Below are 19,374 nucleotides of genomic sequence, written 5' to 3' on the forward strand. Positions count from 1 at the left end.
AAGCAGTGCAGCCTACTCCAGCAGAAGTTGGGCTTGTGGTGAGGTAACCAGTACAAAAGATAGGAACTGAAATTGCATCTCTTCACTCCCCAGCAAAATATTTTGTAAATTATTTTTCACTTTTTTTTTCCTTTTTTCTTTCTTCCCTAAATAATCTTGCAATGAGCCCAGCTTTCTCTTTGATTTTGAGTGGTGATGAATCTTCTCATCTTTGCTGGCATTTCACAGCTGTTTGTTCACAGCTTTTTCCAAATATAAGAACAGAAACAGACCCTCCAGCAGAGGATTGTTATCTTTTTGGTGTTCTTGAGCTCTATATTAAAAGCCCTGCGTATTTTTCTAATCAGGATTACAGAATTAATTTGCATGGTTTATCCTCTGGTATTTTTTTTCTGATGGGGCAGAGTTTGTATCTCTTTTGTGAAAATTTTTATGCTTCATCGACCTTACTTTTAATGTTCTTCAGCTGTTTTTCAAGAATCTGTGGATTAAAAATGAAGTTTACAGCAAGAAAAGCCTTCACTTAGGTAATTTGAGTAACTAATCAAAGTGCCTTTATGCTCTGTAGTTTCATTTAGTATCTGCTGTGGTTATGGAAAACATGTCTCATGTGGATGGATGAATGGTGCATTTATTCTTAGCCATTTATATTCAGTTGTATTTTGACTATAAATAACTTTTGTTTCAGTAGCATGAATGTAAAGTTCAATGAGCAGATGTTCCTGAGGGTGTGTTGATGTTGCTCTCTGCATTCAGAAGTTTATTTACATAAGGTTTCTGTATGAATTTTTGTTCACTTCAGTAGGTAGGTGCAAAGGATAAATTTGTAGTAATAGCACAGCAGGAAATGAATGTCTCTCCAATTGAGAATTTATGATTATCTGTTGCTGTTGTTGTTTCTTAAGAAAAGCAGCAGGATGCATTCATTTTGAGGTACTGTCAGTGTGGATTTTTGTTCTTTCTGTGTGTCTTCTTTCAGAAATCTGAAATAAAAATTAGACTGATGCATTGTAGCAAGTAGAAACAAATATGACAGGGACAGCCAATATATGTGTGTTCAGTGTAGCTGTAATAACTTGTTTTGATTTGTGTTTATTTGCGTTTTGATTTAGCATGTTGTGTGCCTGGGAGTGTCATAAATTCACTAATGATGCAGTATTGATTAATTCTTATGATTTACCTAGGAAAGTATCTGGTACCAGATGGCCAGGATGTAAAATTCCTTTCCTTTGAAAAATACTGTGATATTGAAAATGTATTTTATTGCAAATAAAGATTGGGGGGGGGAAAGAAACAAAACAAAAATTTTACATTAAATGAAATTTCTGAGTGAAATTTCTTAAGGGGCAAGAATTGTTTCAGAGGTAATATTTTTTGATTTTTATGATTTTTGCGTCATGCATAAATTCCATAGATCGTATACAAATGTCAGGAATGAATCCTGAAAAAAGCACTTTGAAGTGAACATGTGGAATGTTTCATTTGTGCAGTAGCTGAGTGTTCCAGCTTTTACAGAGTGGTTTGGACTTGTTTCCCTTCAGTTTCAAATATTCAGTGGTTACTTACTTAATTTTCATCTGGGTTGACAGGTAGTATTAATGAGCTGTGCAAAGATCTGCATTTTAATGAAAGGCTTAAGAAGGAAATACTTCTGAAGTAGGCAGTGTGGTGAGGAAGAAATTTCCAGGCATTGAATGAAACACCTAGAAGGGCTGAGAAAAGAAGGGGCAAGTTTTCTCTTTGCATTTACACCTGTGGTGATGAGGACTACAGACTGGTTTTGGCCACTGAATGATCTACAGTGGCTGGCAGTAACATCTGGGGATTATTACATAGCAACCCAGAAGTGAAAGCCAGAGTCAGAACTGGGCTTTTTGTGCAGGTGGAGTTGGTAATGTTAGGATATGACCATAAGGCTCCTTGTGAAGGACGGGCTTCATGGTTCTCCTATGTGGCAGAATCATTTGCTGATCAGTAACAAGGTGTTGACAACTGAGTGCCAGTGAGAGACATTTAAGAAAGTGTCATCCATGTAATTACAGGTTTAAAGAACAGGTGGATTGAAAATAGCCTTCACTTAGTTTGACCAGCTCTTTCTATAGAGTTGGCAATTTCTGTGGCTCAAGTATCAGCAAGACTTTGAGGGATGAGTAACTCATGGCATTGTTGAGCCCCGATTCAGGACCAGGGTGGCATATGTGGTGCTCTCAGTGTGGGACGTCATCCACTGGGACTGCACTGTGCAGAGTCACATCCCTACAGTCATATTTGGTGTTCATGAAGGAGTGCTGGTATGGCCTCAGATTATCTGTTCTGGGTCTGTGTTTAAAGAACCATACACACCACTTGGCTATTTTCTTATTCATCCCAGGGGGAGAAACAGTAGGAACGATTGAATGACTAGAAAACACGATCTGGGATGAAACAGGATTCATTAGCCTTTTAAAAAAAAAAAAAAAAAAAGGAGAAAGGAAAAGAGCAAACATCTTAAACTGTCTTGTTTAAATAGAAACAAGGAAGGTTCAGCTTAAATGTTAAGAAAACCTTTAAGCATTAGGATAGGAAATCATTGGTGGATGGCTGAGGAGCTCTGCAGCATCAGCAGTCATTACAAACAGGCTGCCTGTATATCTGCTGGGAGTGATAGAGGTATAGCTCATAATGTTTGGGGGCAAGGTGAACACGAATGTGATCCCATTGCTTTTATGGCCTAGGGCTCTGCCAGAGTGGCGTGAAAGCAGCAGTAACTTGTACTGCAAGCTCTCTGCAAGCTCCCCTGCAATGCAGCCTTTTGAACTTTACAGTTCACAAGTCAGCTCTGAATAAATAAATATCAGTTAATTGAGGCTTACTTTATAGGGCAAAAATGGGGAAAGAACATTCAATAATGGCTGTAAGACATGGCAAACATCTTTATAAGCATGTTGTTATGGCAAACTTTTATTAGCTCTTGCTGAGATAATGTCAGGAGCTGTATTGGATGTGGCCTCTTACATCTTTTACTGCTGGTAGATGCCTGAAGAGAGGTCCTTCCCCTTCTTAGGTCACTGCTGTAACTGTTGTTAGCTCTCCACAATCATGTTGTCACCCCTGGAGTTTATAGTCAGCTAAATTACAGTGAACCACTGGGTTTGAAAACCCTCTTCTTTTTAAAAATTGACTTTAATAACTGCTGCAAAATCTGTATTTCACTTGGGTTACCCTAGAACAAAACATATTTTCTGTGAGCAGCAGGTCATGTTAATATGTCAAATACACACTTATTTGTGAGCCAGGGAATCCTGACCTACAGCCTCACAGGGAAAATACAGGGCAAAATAGCTTAGTTAAACGCTGACATGTTCTACTCTTGTGTCTGTTTTCCTACTGGAGGAAAGACTAGCACAAAGATTACAAATATCAATCAATCTTTCTCTTTTTTTCTTTTATTTAATAAAACATGGGCTAAGTGTCTGATTTTCTTATCACAAGGGGTGCTGTATCTTCTCCATTCTAGTTTTCAAAAAGGCTGTTAGAGGCACATGCTTGACTTCTGATTTTTTCATACTGGTTACTGTCCAGTAATTGAATTATATGTTTAAGGATCAGCAATCTCATGGTTTATTTTAACACAGAGTAGATGAGATCAGTCTACCACTGGGCATATAAGTGAAAAACCTATGGTACAGAGAAACATCTGTGAATGGAGAAGGGGTTTGTGGATTTTGCATACCACATATTTAAGATATTTCTGCTTTTTTAGTGAGTTTTGAAATGTTACTCAGTAGAGGGAAATGTGATTCTCCACAAACTTTAACTCAACTTGAAACCAGCACATTACTTGCTGGTTTTCCTCAGCTGTTCTACAATGCCTGTATTTTCACTAAAGCTTTCTCCCCAGTTTTGCATGCTGGTGTTACACAGCTTTGCTGCAGCATCTCATGACAGGGCATGTATGGGGCATCCAGATAATTAGGAGGTAGATGTTAAAGTGAAGAAAGGCAAAGCATCCTTATATGGCAAGTAACTGCAGACTCTGATTGTCAGAGAGCTTTGAGTGGGCCAGAAGTATGCCAAGATTCAGGTGAAGTGTGGCTAAATTTATGGAATGTAAGTCCATCCATATGTGTCTTTTGAGGCCTTGGTTGCTGTAGTGTCAAGAACAGAATACTGAACTGACCAGTGCTGAGTGTGCTGAAGGCAGAGTCTCTGCTTACAGGAGCTTTCCTGCCATCTCTTCCATGTCATTTCCAGTGGCCAGACACAGAGTACGAGGCTAGGTGAGCCTTTTATTTGAGCTAGTATGACTCAGTATCTTATTTTTATGAACCAGCAGTCACTTACTGTGGCCTGCTTCATAACACAGCAAGTGATTCCTGCACTTTGGCACATGCTGCTGTGAGCAGTCCTTGTCATGTCCCTTTGGAAAGGCGCTGAGACTTGGTTTAAAGGGCCAGGGTGGTAGAGGTTTTAATACTTCCCTCAATAACCAGCATTAGGCAAACTTGTCACAAGTTTTTGTCTTTCTTCCATTCATGAAGTATATGTAGGTTTTCTGGGTAAAATCTACTCTGTTTCCCTCATCCAACTTCTTAACTGCTGATTTCAGAGGTAAAGGAGACAGTGACCAATTTGAGGGTTGCACATACTGCTGTCTTTTTAAACAAACAAATCTTTGTTTCCTCTCTGCTAACCTTAATTTGTTATTTCCTGTGTGTTGCTCCACGTTGACATTTAAAACCCAAACTGGAGCAGGGAACTTCTCAATGGTTAGAAGGATGTGGTTTTTTAGGAAATGCACTATATGGTACTGTCCTGGTGGTTGAGCTCTCTGAATAATTAACCTACTGTCACCTGCAGAGCAGTTACTGGACCAGGTTCATGTCTGCTGCACAGGAAGGTCTTGATTTCACTGCCAGGGACATGGACAGTTGTTTTCTTCCCCTTGTGAGAAAGACAGATGATGTTTTCAGTGGGATAGACAGTTTTCATTCTGGGGTAGATGCTTTGACTCAAGAGAGTCTCCCCTCTGCTGTTACTTGGATTTTGCTGACTGCACAGCAGCGAATTCATTGTGCCCTGCTGTGCCCTTTCCTGTGACACACCTGCATGGCTCAGTGTGCTGTACTTTGACCTGTCACAGTGTAATCTGTGTGCAGCCCTTTGCTGTGGATAATTGGAGGAAGGCATTTTCTGGAACAGCACTTCTTGAGAGATGGGTGACCTGAAGAATGCCATCAAGAAGAAAATAAATTGGATTTCGACTTAAGGCTTGGGAAGGAAGTGTCACAAAGAGTTAACAATGGTCTGCTGGGATAAATGATTAGGAACTGGTTCTCCTGTGTGAATAGCTGCCTTTCATAAGGAGGGGATAGATGCAAAACAATCAGGGAAGTGCCCTCTTGAAATAACATGAGCTTGGCCAAAGTTTCTGTTTACGGCTTCAGCGTGCTGAACTTTCTCAATATATGTGGGGCTTTAAGTCTGATTTTTAAAAAACGGAGCATTGGTAGGATATTCATGTGTTATAATGATTCATCCTGAGGGGAATGAAGGTGAACCTGGAAGTAGGTTTGATTTCATTGAAACTGAAAGAAACTGAAAGCCTTTAATTCAACAATTTATAACGAGCAGTACATTACAAGCTCTAAAGTATCAGCCCAAAGGAAAAACCAAATATTGCTATTGGCAGAGAAACAGTAGTTCAGGATGTTGAATTTAAGGCAATTTTACTCCAAAACTAGTAAATAAGAAGTGACAGGTTAAATCTTAATTGTTTCTTGGGGCACCAGGTTGAGGCCACTTTGTGCTGGGAAATGGAAACAAAGGCCTTGAGCTTCATATTGCGTGTGAGTCAGTACAGGGAGAGAGCCCGTGGCAGGGGCTGTGACAGGCAGCGTGCCTGTCACAGCTTAGTCTGTAGTAGCTGGAGTTTCCCGAGCACTGATGCATAACATGGCACTACTGCAGCCAGGGGGAGATGGATGTGCAGCTCTCCAGGAGGGACCAAGGCTTCAAGGATGTCAATCCCACAGCAGCAGTCACCCATCTGTGGGGGAACATCAGGGTTAAAGGCAGGAATGTTTAACTGCAGCATGGCTCTTTCTCCAGCCCAGCATCTGACTGAGCAGGTCTGCGCTGGGGGAGTCATGTCCACCAGTGTCCCAGCTCTGACAGAGCTCAGTAGTCAGTCTTATCCTGGCTCCCACCCCCTCCATCACTTGGCTCCTGCTGAGCCTCCAGGCAGTTCAGTGAGCCCTGGGAGTGCTTTCAAAGAGTGAAAACTAAACATTGATGTTGCTCTTCTGCTGATAATTTGCATTTCTAGTATTTCTTAAGTTTGATGTGGTTGTGTTGTGCTTTGGAGCCTTTCCACAGATCAGCAGTTCTGACACGTGCATAGTCCTGTATTTCAGAGAGGGGTTTGATTGGCCTTTTAAATTTTCTTAATTTTAAAAAAATTGTCACATCTGCAAAAGTAAGAAGTCCAAGAATTGTAAAGCAGCTCCATTCCTGAGTGAAACTAATCACTTGCTGAATGCAGATCTTGAGTGACCTGAGGCTGGATGTTGTAGTAGGTTATGGGGCACAGTAGGAGAAGCACAGGATGCCATTTGAGGGACTAGAATAGTTTACTGGACTGAGTGTCAGCACAAAACTATTGAAGATCTCTTAAGGCAGGCATGAAAAACTAAAAAAAGGAGGCTTCATTTTCCAGTGAAAGTCAGTACAAGGAAAATCCAAGTGATTATGTGTTCACCCTGACAAATGAAGTGTTTGTAAGATTTCAGGAAGTATGTCCTGACTTAGAGAAACTAGACTGCAGCTCAGTAAGTGACTAGTTCATCTTGTGGGGGGAAACTTCTCACAGAGTTCATGGGAAAATGAAAACATGGAAAAATGTTGTTGTAAAACACTTTTTTGTATTATGAATAGGGATTAAGGTCATACACATTAAATTGGTTCTACCTTTTAGAGAAAAGTACTTGGAGAAGCTTCATACTGCCTTTAGACCAAGTAAAACCTCTCAACTTTTTAGAAGAAAAAAGAATTAAAGTGGTAAATCAGACACTAAAGAGTCTCCTATGTTTTGAGTACTGTGTGAGTGATGTCTTTCATGTGATTGTCTTCTGGTCATCACTGATAATGAGGAAGGTCGTTCATGTCCCCACTTCCCAACACAGCTGGTGTACTTTTTTTCCTGAAGGAAAGGCTAGAAGTTTACTATTTGGGTGCTTCAGGTGAGAAGTATATTGAAAAAAAATTGTAAAGATTTTAATGGGCTTATCCCTTCTCATGGTGCTGCTTGATTAAGACAAAGACATTGTGGTACTAAAAAAGGACGGGCTTTATAGTACTTGTTCAAGTTTTAATGTTAAATCAAAAGCATTTTCCTGGCTTTCACACTTTCTAATAAGACAGAATTTTAAAATCACAGTATTTTCCTCTGCCAAAAGCACTTCAAAATGCAACTCAAATCCGTGGCAATATTATATAACATAAATAATGTCCTTAGTGTTTAAAGCTATTTTTCAATAAAGACAGAACGGTCTTTGTTGCCCAGAAAAAGCAAAAAATGGCTTCAAGCAGTCCTGCTTCTTTAAATTCAGACAAATAATATCCTTTAAGTGTGAGTTTTTTATTTCACAGAGAGAACTTACATACTTTCTGTTAAGGCTAATAAGGGAAGTGTTTCATTCCAACAATTTAATGCTAGCACTGTCATAGACTTTCATTATTCCGGAGTCATGGACCGCTTTTGCAGGAAACAGCTTTAAAATATAGGTCAGCATTAAAGGATTTTGAAATGAGGTGAAAATGCTCTTATTTCTCTTTTGAGTGAGTCCTTTATTTTAGTATCTATAAGAGAAGTTCTCTCTTCTCCAAATCCTTTCTCCGTAGGAGGAATCAGTAGGGACAGTGTGACTTATGTGAAAGTTAAGAGGCTGAAAAGCTTTAGAGGAGGCATTGTAATCTGTTATAAAACATGTTCAGGACCTAGGCATAGATTTGGAGTGTTGGTAGCTCTCCAGCTCATAGGAGAGAAGCATGAAATGATTAGATTACTCACAATGTGTTAATCCTGCAGCAACGAGGAAACCTAAAAAAAAAAAAAAGAAATAAAAAAATCCTTGTGTTTACACCAGATTAACTAGTACAAAGAGGCAAGCATCTCCTTTCATGGTTGCTTTGAGATATATAATCTCTATCCTTTTGACTCTTCCAAAGCTCACATACAGAAAATGTTATCATTAGAAATAAAAAACCTGTTTTAGTTGCAAAGCATTCTCACCTCATCAAGAAATCAGTGCTGTTAGCTTTCTGCTTTTATACAAGAAGTATTGATCAAACCCAGAAAAACATGGTGACACAGGGAAAAAGATGAGGAAGCAAGCTTGCAATGAATCACATGTTTTGTTTTCCCAAGCTGCCAGGTCAGCATTCATAACTGGCTATCCTAACTCACAGAGCATTCAAAGACAGGGGACTCACTTCTTTTTTTTTTTTTTTTTTTTTTTTTTTTAATCTTGTCACTCTGTCTGAATATTAAGAACTGGGTCTACTTGGCTTCCAAGATGACAAGTTTAGCATTTTGAGCTGGTGCAGCTGAGGTTACTTGGTAAATATGCTGAGGGAGTTAGTAAGGATCTTCAAAGCCCTAAAACAATGCATTTGAGGACTCCCAGTGCTGTGAGTCCCCTAGTGGTGTTGGTGCTGCAATACTTTTTTGTGGACAGCATGGAGAACACTGCATTTACTGGGCAGAAGAGCATCCTTTCTAGTCAATAGCTCCTGCTAAGCCAGTTCCAACCAGTCATGTTGTTTTATCCTTCATAATGATTGTGACTCTGTGCTATTGACTGAAATCTTACCCTGTCAGGTTCAAAAGGGAATGAAATTCAGGAAGTAGAAGACAGTATTCTGATGTAGTTTATATGAGAGCAATTGTTTCCTGCCCACAAAGGAGGCAGGTTCTCAAAACGCCGAAGAATTGCAGGTTTGGGAGAGAAATTTTCCTCCATTCAGATTCATCACTGCACCACAGTGAAGCTTTGGTCAGTGGGTCAGGACTTGGACAGGCATCATAGCAGATCTCTTAGTGGCAACATTATAGGGATTCAGAAACCCTTTATTTCACAGACAGACCAAGGCATGCTTCCCATTGTTTGTGCTCTGGATACTTTGTTTCATCAGAGTCGTTTCTGCACCACATGTAAGGATGTTTTCCAAAAAAAACTCCAGCAAAGGATTTTTGCCCATGTCACATGTTAGTAATATTTGTACGGTGGTGAATATTGGAACTAATCAGCCTCCTGGGAATCATAGTTAGGCTTGCGATATTACTGCAAATAGATATTAAAGGGCTAATATTCTAATATTATCTGTAAACATCTCTCCTGCATCTAATTGCTGAGACAGAATGCAGAAAAAATAGACTTCTATTCCATTATGAGCTTTTTCTTCAGTTGTCTTCTGTAGAGCAGCTAATGAAACTTTAAGGGTTCACAGTTTGAAGACGATAGGCTTCAGTGATTTTTATTTTTAATTTCCCACTGCTGGTGTTTGCTACTAAGCACTTTCTGGTGATGACAGACAAGTGGACTATATCATGATGTTCTGCTTTTCATGAAGTGGGTGTTCATTTTTATCTTAAAAGTCTGAATTCAGACTGGAAACACGTAGTTGAACCCCCAGGCTCAGCATGTTTGTTTGTTGGTTACTGAGAATCTCCTGAAGTTTGGTGGTGCTGATTAAGAACTACATTTCTAGTCTGTCAGTAGGTGACAAAACAAAAATTGTTTTCATTGTCTCTTGCCTTGCACTTTACAAAGAAAAGTTCAGAGTCCCTGAAGGAAAATGTAAAGGTGACAGTGAGACTGTAATTTTATTTTGTTTTTCAACATGGCCATGGGTTTAAAAAATGGGGTTAAATCATCTATATATGTTGAAGTCTGGAAATGCTGAGAGTCTGGCCCTCCTGGTGGTGACACAATTTCTTTAGGGGTTCACATATTGACACTGGGCACTGACTTTAGCCTTTTGTTCTCCTAAATCTGCTGTTAAGAATAAATCAGCTTTAATTTATAGGTGGAACTCTAGGATCCCCCCCAGTGACATCCTCAGTAGGAAATGTACAGGTCTGCAGTGGATTTCCCTGCAGTCACCTGAGGCTGTTTTTGCCTGGGAGTGTGGCACAGGTTCTCTCCATGCACTGCTGAAGGTGCAGGTGGAGCAAGTTGCCACATGCCACACTGGAAACAATACAGAGCTTGCCAGTATCTCATGGCTTTATAAAGAGTCTGAGCTCTGGGGACAAGTCTGTTAAGATGAATTACTTTTGTCAGTGAAGCTTCCCGTGGAAAGTGAGAAAGCAAACTTCAGCTCATTCTGCTCTGAGGTCCTCTATTAGGCTTTGTCTGCTCTATTGTTTTCCCCGGATAAAAGCAGTGATGTATTTTTATGTAAATGAAGGGGTTTTGTGGCACGTTGACGGGCTTGTGTTCTTACATTATCTGTAAATTTCTGTAAATGAAGGCTGTTTTTAAGTCCTGTGCTGTTTCAAGGCTTGTTTGTATTTTATAAGAGGTTGTAGTGTGAGCATTATAATGTAAAAGCTGAGACAATCTCATCTGATAGTACCAAAACCAAATAAACCCTTGAGTAATGTGAAAAAGATATTTACTTATGGCTTAACCATAAGTGAATGGGTTTTTTCCTTGCTGTAGTATACCAGACACTTGCAAAGTACAAATAAAGAAAGTATCCAGAAATTAATAGGTTTGTGATCTGAGGCCTAAAATATTTTTCCCACATTTATTTGTTGTAGAACCATTCCAAATATGTAGTTTATTTTTCTGTTTTAGGCTCCTAAGGACCCAGTCTCTGGATTGGTACTATAATAATGTCAAAAGCCGCTTTAAGTGTTTTGGAAGTGCCAAGGTCCTGAAGAACTTGTACAAGAAGCATAGACTGGAGAGTGGACTTTGTCCTGATGCAATAGGTAAGAACAGCTGTGTTGATTTCTTATAAGATTTATTCTTGTCTGCTTTAACACAGAAGCTGAGACAATGGAAATTCTGAGATTATTTCAAGAGAGTTTTTAAAACACAATTTTCTTGTTTGTGAAAGAAATACCTGAGTGGAGAGAGAAAGTATGAAGTGTCTAGAGAGCTGTTTAAGAATTCAAACAATGTTTAATCTTAATTATGTCACTGATACAGAAGAACTGTCTATAAAGTAAATTGCAGTTTGTATTCTAGCTTGTGTCCCCACATTTTTCACAGTTCTGAGTAGTCAAAGAATGATAAAATAATTTTGCATTCAACATTTGACCATAGGCATATTCCTGCAATGTTTGAAGCAAAATTTGATTAACATGAGATACATTCAGTATCCAAGTTGACCAAAACTGACATTTGCTTACTTAGAGTTTTGCATGCTTAAGGATCTGAAACTAGCCACGTTTTATTTTTGTACTGATGTTTGTAAATAGGTAAAAGATACTGATAAAGTATTGCCATCAACCTTTTAAGTGATGACACGATTCACTCCTAACTATGCTCTTGTAATGCCCCACCCCATAAGAAGAGTGATTGGAGTCAGAAAATGGGTTTGAAGAAGTAAAGCTTGGTGTCATACTGGTAAATTCAGCAAGTTACTTAGAACACAACTAGCTGAATATTTGGCATTTCACTGGATTTATTGAACCTGATAATTTCTTCTTGTAATTCTTTCAAAATTTGTAAAGAGACTGTTACTTTTCCATAGTCCTTCCTTTGTCTTTTTATGGTAAGTATAGGATGGTAAGTGTTTATTATGAAAATTGACATAAAAGCTTCTAGGAACAAGCAACCTAGTTATTAAATTGTGATTTAATACTGTTTTTCCTTTTCGGGTAAAAAATTTGCATTTCTTGAGAAGATTCCTTAACAACTGAGAACAAATTTGTGTGAGGACAAGAAAATCTTGTTTCAGTTAGGACACAAGTGGGACAATGAAAGTAAAAACTGTGGCCAGGAATGCTCCCCAACTTTTATATGATGTATTGCCTTTTTTTAGCCATAGTCTCAGTGAATGGGTGCTTGAATGGAAGTGTGAACAATGCAATGATGAGTTGCAGTGGCATATGCACTCTCGGTGGGACCTTTCTAAGGAAGGCCTTTGAGTCTAAATGTCATTGCTAACTTTCTTCTGCTATCCCTGTGACTCTTAGGTAAACCTTTTGTTCCCTTTGAAGATAAATACTAGTATAGGTGTCTGGGTTTTGCTTTATTTATACAGCATTGCCCTTTAAAACATAGAATCTATTTCTACACCAAATGTCATAGTAAAGTCAAATTCCCTATACTTAACTTCTGCCATGTAAGTTTTATGCCTGGTAGCTTCTTTTTTTCTTTTTTACTGTAGTAATAGTTTTTCTATTCAAAATGAATGAGAAGTCTTTGATATGAAAGCAGTCATGTTTTGTACAAAAGCTGCTGCAGTCATGATTTATCCAACAGCAACAGCTAGGAGGAATTTTCCAGTTATCCCTCATTGTGTGCAGTGCCACCATATCTTGAGTGAATATTCTAATCTAATAATGCCTTGGTTGTTAATGGGTGCTTCTTATAGTAACACATGATTTTGTCCTTTTTAGCAGAAGGAAGTTTGTATGAAGGAAGCTTTGAGAATGAAGGAAGCATTTGTGGCAGTGACTCTACCTTCTACCAACAGACAGAAGGTATGCTGCTAAAACCTCATTTGATTGAAAAGTAGTCCTTACATTTTGAATTACTGGGCAAGTAGCTTAGAGTGCTGGGAAGCCTTGTCCACAGGTCCAACAATGTTTTGGCTGAATCATTCAGCAAGACTCTTGTGTACCATGCTGGGACATCTTGCTTCAGCATTACACTTACTACATGCCTATTCTAGTGTGATTTTCTTAATGATCAGTTATAAATGATCAAATCGGAAACCAAATTTATAGGAAAATTTAGCAATGATTTATTAGATCATTAACAAAATAGAATTTCGAGAAGAAAACCACCACAGCCAAGGCAGCGTCAACCCCGGTATTGGCGCTGGGTGAACCTGGATCAGACCGACAAAGTGTCAGCATCTCCCCGGTGGTTCACCCCAACTGCTTCATACAGAGAGCTTATACAGTTTATTCTGCCTGAGGAGAGATGACCGAATGTTCCTTTGTGTCCCTTCACATGTAGAACTGGGACCATACATGTGCAGGAATAGACAAAAGTGAGTCCAGATGGTTTTCTGAACACTTCAGAAGAGTCTGCATTCACATGTAGCAGAGTGTCACATGCGGCAGAGTGGTGCCCAGTGCTTCATTATGGTAGATGCAATGTCCCAGGTGCAGGTCCCTTGCGAGTAGCCCTGACATTCCAGGGAAGTCAGTGGGAAGGTTTTATTCATACGTTAACAGACTTGATATTATCTTAACATCTTAACATTTTCTGGGAACTAACTGAATAAACATAAGACTCTGCTCCCAGCCAGGTGGTCAAAGACATAGCTTGGATTTTACAATATTTTATACATAAATAGCATGAATTATCTCTATCATATACTACATCAGTTTTTTTTACTTCCCTCCCATTTCCTTTCCTGTGCTCATATATTTTTTTCATTCTCTTTCCTAAATTTTGTTGTTCCTGCTTATAGGACCTTCACAAATTTTCTTTCAATTATTTCCTCCAAACTATTTTGCTGCAGTCTAAAATAAGCAACATAAAATATATCATGTTTTATTTTATCTAAGATTTACATTTAAGCAGAAACTTAGAGATTGCAACAAATTTCTCTGTCTTTTTTATTTCACTGTGCATATTTATGGATTGAGGAAATAACTTTTTCATGAACAATTTAAGATTTGAATATGTGTCCAGAATATGAGTCTGAATTTTGGAGCTCTTTATGCAAAATGTGCATATATAAAGAACATGGTATTTTATCTTATTCTTCATCTAGGACACAGCATGATGGATACCCTTGCTGTGGCCTTACGTGTTGCAGAGGAAGCAGTGGAAGAAGCTATTTCTAAGGCAGAGACCTACAGTGACAGCCTGGTAACACTTTAAAAAAAAAAAAAGTATTAATTTAAACAGGACAATCATGTTTCTTTTAATTTGGGTAGTGGTATAAACGAAAACGTGATGAAGTAGTGACTGTCTCATGATATACCCAAGGAGTTGGGCATGGGTTTTAGGAACTGGTATCCAAGATGGACATTGCATTCCAGAAGGTGACGTGCACTTTTAAGTGCCTGTCATTTCTTCCCACAGTGCCAATAGGGCATATTACCCATTTCCCAGTCTATACATTTTTTGTGGGAAGGCTGTTTTTATGTGATTTTAGCAAATACAGATATCCGTTTTCATGCAGGACAAGCAGAATGAAGCTTGTTACTTGCAGGAGCACAAGGAGGACCTCATAGAAGAGCTGGCCACAACCATTGTGCAGAAGGTATGGCATGCTTTTTCCCCTTATGTTTAATGTCCAAAACACAATGTTTTAGACCTGAAACACTGCTAACAACAAAAAGAATGACACCAAAGTAGAAAGTAAAGTAAATTAACTACGACAGTGTCGGCTTCATCAGCTATGTCTGACAGTCATCAGTTTATAAGTAAGATCAATCCAGTGCCTAACCTGATGTCCTACATGTTCAAAGCTGAGAGGTACCACTCCCTGAGGTTTGTGATGCCCTTTCTTGAAGGGAAGGTCCTTGTTTGATGGAATTTTACATCTGTATTTCACTTCCCCACAGGCACAAAGTTTTCTAATGTCAAGAGGTATGGCTCTTGACCATATACATCACTTCCCAAAAGATACAGTTTGCTAGTGACCTGACCATACCCTCTACTGAACTTTGCAACATGTTCAAAGAAAACAACATCAATCATTAACACAGAATTCTCTTAATGATGCTGTGCAAGAGAAGCTAAAAAATCACATAACCCTTGGCGTGTCTGAATTTTGTGGCTTTTAAAGTAAAGCTCATTCTTCTCCCTGCAAAGCTCATGGTTGGCAGAATGAAAGTGGAGGGCTAGTGGGAAAAAATACCCCTTGAGTTTGTCTGGACAGTTTGGAGTAAGGCAAGATGAGCATGAATAGAGCACTGTTAAGGTCCTGTGATCAATGAAGTAACCACTCTGCTAAGTTAGTCTCCTTCCATGTGAAGTAAGCTAGGTGCCACATCTCTGTATAGGCTGTGGCATTTAACAGTGTGTGGATCACACACCAGAAGAGGAACATGTTGTTTATATTACTGTCAAGAAAAGCCAGAAGAGCAGCAGCTCACTGGAAAATAATCTGCCTTCTTTTTTAAGGGTGACGTTAGACTATCAAGTAAGTCTGTTTATCGAGTGTTTCATAGTCCAGAGCCTCTCTCAGCCAAGCTTGAATTACTACTGTTTTTGTCAAGAGCTGCCTAACAAGATCTTTTATGCCATAGAATAATGTTCTAATGTAGATATATTTCAGTTGTGGAAATGAAGTGTAGCAGGATATAATCTGTCAGTGTAGGGAGACATGAGCTCTCTCTGTCTTAAGATGGTGTAGATTTTCAAAAATAAAAATAGTGTCTAGAGACCTTAGACCTCTTTGTTGTCACTAGAACGTGTCTGCATGTCATGGGAGCCTTTGAAATTCCCCTGATATCTAGTATTTTATGTTTCTTGGCAAAAAGTCTTGTCTGAGAAAATACTTGACACTTGGATGCTGCTAAAGTGTTACTGTAGCAACAGGTTTCTATGTTTATGTAATTCACCTCTGGTATTCCTACAGGCACTGTTATAGATTGCATTGCTGCTTCTGTGCTTGCAAGCGGTAGGACTTCAGATGAGAAGTAGTTGCATGAGCTGGAGCTAGAGCAGAAGGAAAGTCAAATGCTTTTCCTGGGGAGCTTGCCTTAAGATGGGGTTCATTTAGATCTTCCCCTTATGGCTCAGACAGTATTTCCCCAGCAGCATTTTTCTGTCGCCTCCCACCCCGTTTCTCCCTTACCCTGCAGATTATAAAGAAGCAGAAGAGCAAACCTGAGCAGGCTGAGGCTGACTTGGAATGGCCGCCATCGCGAAGCAGCGGCCTGGCGTCCGGCGCTGTCTCGGACCAGAGCATGCTGACATTCCCAGGGAGCCGCAGGGGCTCCTACACCTTGTGGGTGAGTGGCACTGCACAGCTATCCCTGCTTTCTGGGGCACAAAGCCAGAAGATTGCAGTCATGGATAAATATACTTGCTGCCTGGAATGGTACATAGAGACTTGCCGAGAACAAGCATTAATTCTGTGTCTGGACAAGCTGACACTCAGCTGCATGCTCTCCTAACATCCCATGGGCCATGGAGGTACATCACAGACATTGTGTTGTTTTGGTGACTGTGCTGGGGAGGACTAAGTTTGTGATATGAGCAGTCTCACTGCTTGATTTGAATGCTACAAGGACTCAATGCTTCAGTGTTTATTCCTCAAAACAGTTTTTCTGCTCACTTAACTTTTGTGTAAGTCTTCACTGACTGTTATGTTCTCTTGTATAAAGTTAGGATTCTGTAATGTTTCTTTTTCTCCTTAGCCATCTTACAGGAAACAGCCACCACCAGAAACAAAAAAGGAAACTCAGCTGCAGAGCACCACTTATGTCTTACACTAAAGAGTGTTTCCTCCTTCCATTTATTTCTTAGCACAATGTCTTTATCTCCTGCTATAAAGCTGAAGAAAATCTGACAAGCTGCATTAGTAACAGTTTTAAGAGAGCAGCAAGTAAAAAGCAGTGAAAATAAGCTGTAGGCTTGGACAAGCACTTTGACAATCAGAGAGGGAATACAGTGACTGATGATTTAGTTCCAGAGCATTTTGACACTGTGGTTTAAGCTGCTGCTCCCAAGTGTCCTGCTGCTCTTCCAGTAACCACCTCTCCCCCGCTAAGCAGAACCACCAGAACTGAACATGGGCTATGTCCTAGTTCCCAGCTAAGTTTGCTCACTTACACTCCCAGTGAGAACAGATTTATGCCAGAATATTGACTGTGGGCCAGAGTTGCTGAGATACAGACTTGCATCCTAGTCTTCCAACTATTTGCAAAATGAAGGGGTACAGCCTGTAATGTCCCACTGTTAATAAGTGATCGCAACTTAGGGTGAGCACGATTTAAGTGCTTTGCTCTGTCCCTCCTAGATGAGTTGTTTGTGGAATATAAAGGCCAGGAGAGAGAGAGATAATTTTGTGTCTGTCTCAAATGAGGTTTATTTCCTAAGGACAGGACTCAGAGAAATATGCTGTTCAAACCCTCAGTCATTATACCAGAAGCCTGTTCTGCATTTGGAAACTTAACTTTGAACTCAATACATTTTGAAATTTCTGAAGTAACAATTTATTCCTGATTTTTTTGCCAGAGGGAGGCTCATTGGTTTGAGTAATAGTAGACTTTGTGAAAATACTGGAGAAGCAGAAATGTCACACTAAGGTGCAAACAACTTCAAAACCTCTGTAGCCATCAGTCAGTACTAGAGATCCAGATGTGTACAGTATTTTATAAGGACACTCCACCTCTTTGTACAGAGTCTTTTGCCACATTTTTCACCATTTGTTCCAACTGTCTTCCCAGAGTGTTGTAAGGAACACGAATGAATTTGGCCATCTGCTGTGACTTGTTTCATCTCTCCCATAAATTTAGTTTCTGCCTTTTGCTTTGCTAGGGTTGTGTTATCTTTTTCTTTTCTCCTTTGAAGTGTGTATATGTTTATTTTTGCTTTGCTCTGAATAGAGGAGATTTTTATTAGTATGACCAGACACCCTTATAAAGGAAGTGTCATCCTGTCATTCCCACAGCTAAGATAGTTGCACTTGTGTTAGGCTGTTAGATAGCACAATTAAAGTCACTGGAAAGTCTACTGAAAGGCAATTTGTGCAGAGTGAATGTAGAGCACTTACAGCCTGCTTGATTCGCATCAACAGTGCTGAAACACTTCAAATTCCTTTTCTACACTTGCTTCCCGTTCCACTTTGTTTTCATTCAGTGACAAATGGGAAGCATGCATCTGTCAGTAGATTTGCAGGACTAAACCACATCACTTTCACTTCTGTATATTATGTGACAAAGTTATCTTTTCTGCCAAAAGAATTGCAGTTTTTTTTTCTTTCCTTAACAAAACCCAACAGAAGCTGGCAAAGAGGCCCTTTGCCCATTCCAAGCAAAGCTCCCTACTGCCTCCCAGGAACTATTGAGTCCAAGTCTGTAACAGCAAATCTTCTTGGATTCCACCACAATAAGTGAAATTTTCTTAGTTCCTAACTGATGGCATTAAGTTGACAAAAAAACCCCGAACTCTTGATTTCTGTATACACATCCTAATATTGATCTGTGTGTGATCAGTTTAGTTTAGGCAGAGATCTGCCTGTAATGATAAAAACCTTTTAATATTAGTACACACCACAACTAACAAGAGTTCTGCTGCAACAGATTTATTAGCACAGGTGTTCCTAGTGTAACCAAGGTTTTTGTGGACAGACACAGTAGCCACAACAATCCAAAGGGAAGGAAGAAGAAAAACAAGTTTTCATTTTTTTTCTGTCAAAGCTATCCAAGGAGACTATTACTGTGACAGAGTTAGGTACGGGAACCTGTTTCCCAATAAAGGTTATTTAACTAGAACTTCCCCTGTTCAAGTATTTCTTGGGTATAGAGGCTAACAAATTAGCAAAGGCAGGATAGAGCAAATCAAAGGAAAGAAGAAACATGATTAACAGAAAGACTGGCATGCAGGGGAAAGGGAGGTAAGGATAGCAAATCTTAAGGCAGTCAGAATTTCATAATTTAAAACTGAAAATTTATCTTAGAGGAATTTTTTTTTGTCTTCTGTGCAGAAGATAATATATGTGCTTTTGCTAGTGCAATGAAAATAATAATATAAAACACACAACAATTGCATGCTGTAACACTGGCCTTTAGAAACCCATGTTTATTGTTGCATTGCTTTTTATTACCAAAGTCACTTCTTACAGAGTTGGGGAGCGCTGTAATAAACACAGATATCACCTTGTGGTTTCACCTGCCAGGATTTTTTTCTTTTTATCACAGCTATTTGTATACAGGTCATTCACATCAGCCAGAAGCTTCCAGTGGTCTCTGAAAGCCCTGCATTACCTCCCTGCTCATCCAAAATCACTTGCTTTGAAAAAGTGATTAAATAAGTTAAATTTCCTCACTTTCCCCTTCCAAACTATAGTATTAATTGTTCAACTGCAGTACTGTGGTGTGCTAGTAGCTATAGACATTCTCTTCTCCTTTTTTTCCATCTTCGATTTCTTTGAGAAACTTCGCCCAGGCTAAAAATAGTGAAACAGGGCTGAATATTTTATTTCCTCATCTCATAAAAAGAGATGGATGGCACCATC

The 19,374-nt window shown here is 39.3% G+C and overlaps 1 protein-coding gene across 1 annotated transcript in view; it reads left to right on the forward strand.

Moving 5' to 3' along the window:
- MYRIP (myosin VIIA and Rab interacting protein) overlaps positions 1-19,374 on the forward strand; it is a 207,314-nt gene that overhangs the window by 141,183 nt on the left and 46,757 nt on the right. The window contains 5 exon segments of the mRNA XM_036404897.2: positions 10,845-10,981; positions 12,620-12,703; positions 13,951-14,048; positions 14,365-14,445; positions 15,995-16,144. Of these exon segments, the coding sequence (XP_036260790.1) occupies positions 10,845-10,981; positions 12,620-12,703; positions 13,951-14,048; positions 14,365-14,445; positions 15,995-16,144 (550 nt within the window).

This window comes from Molothrus ater, chromosome 1 (genome assembly GCF_012460135.2).
Source record: "Molothrus ater isolate BHLD 08-10-18 breed brown headed cowbird chromosome 1, BPBGC_Mater_1.1, whole genome shotgun sequence".
NCBI classification, from domain to species: domain Eukaryota; kingdom Metazoa; phylum Chordata; class Aves; order Passeriformes; family Icteridae; genus Molothrus; species Molothrus ater.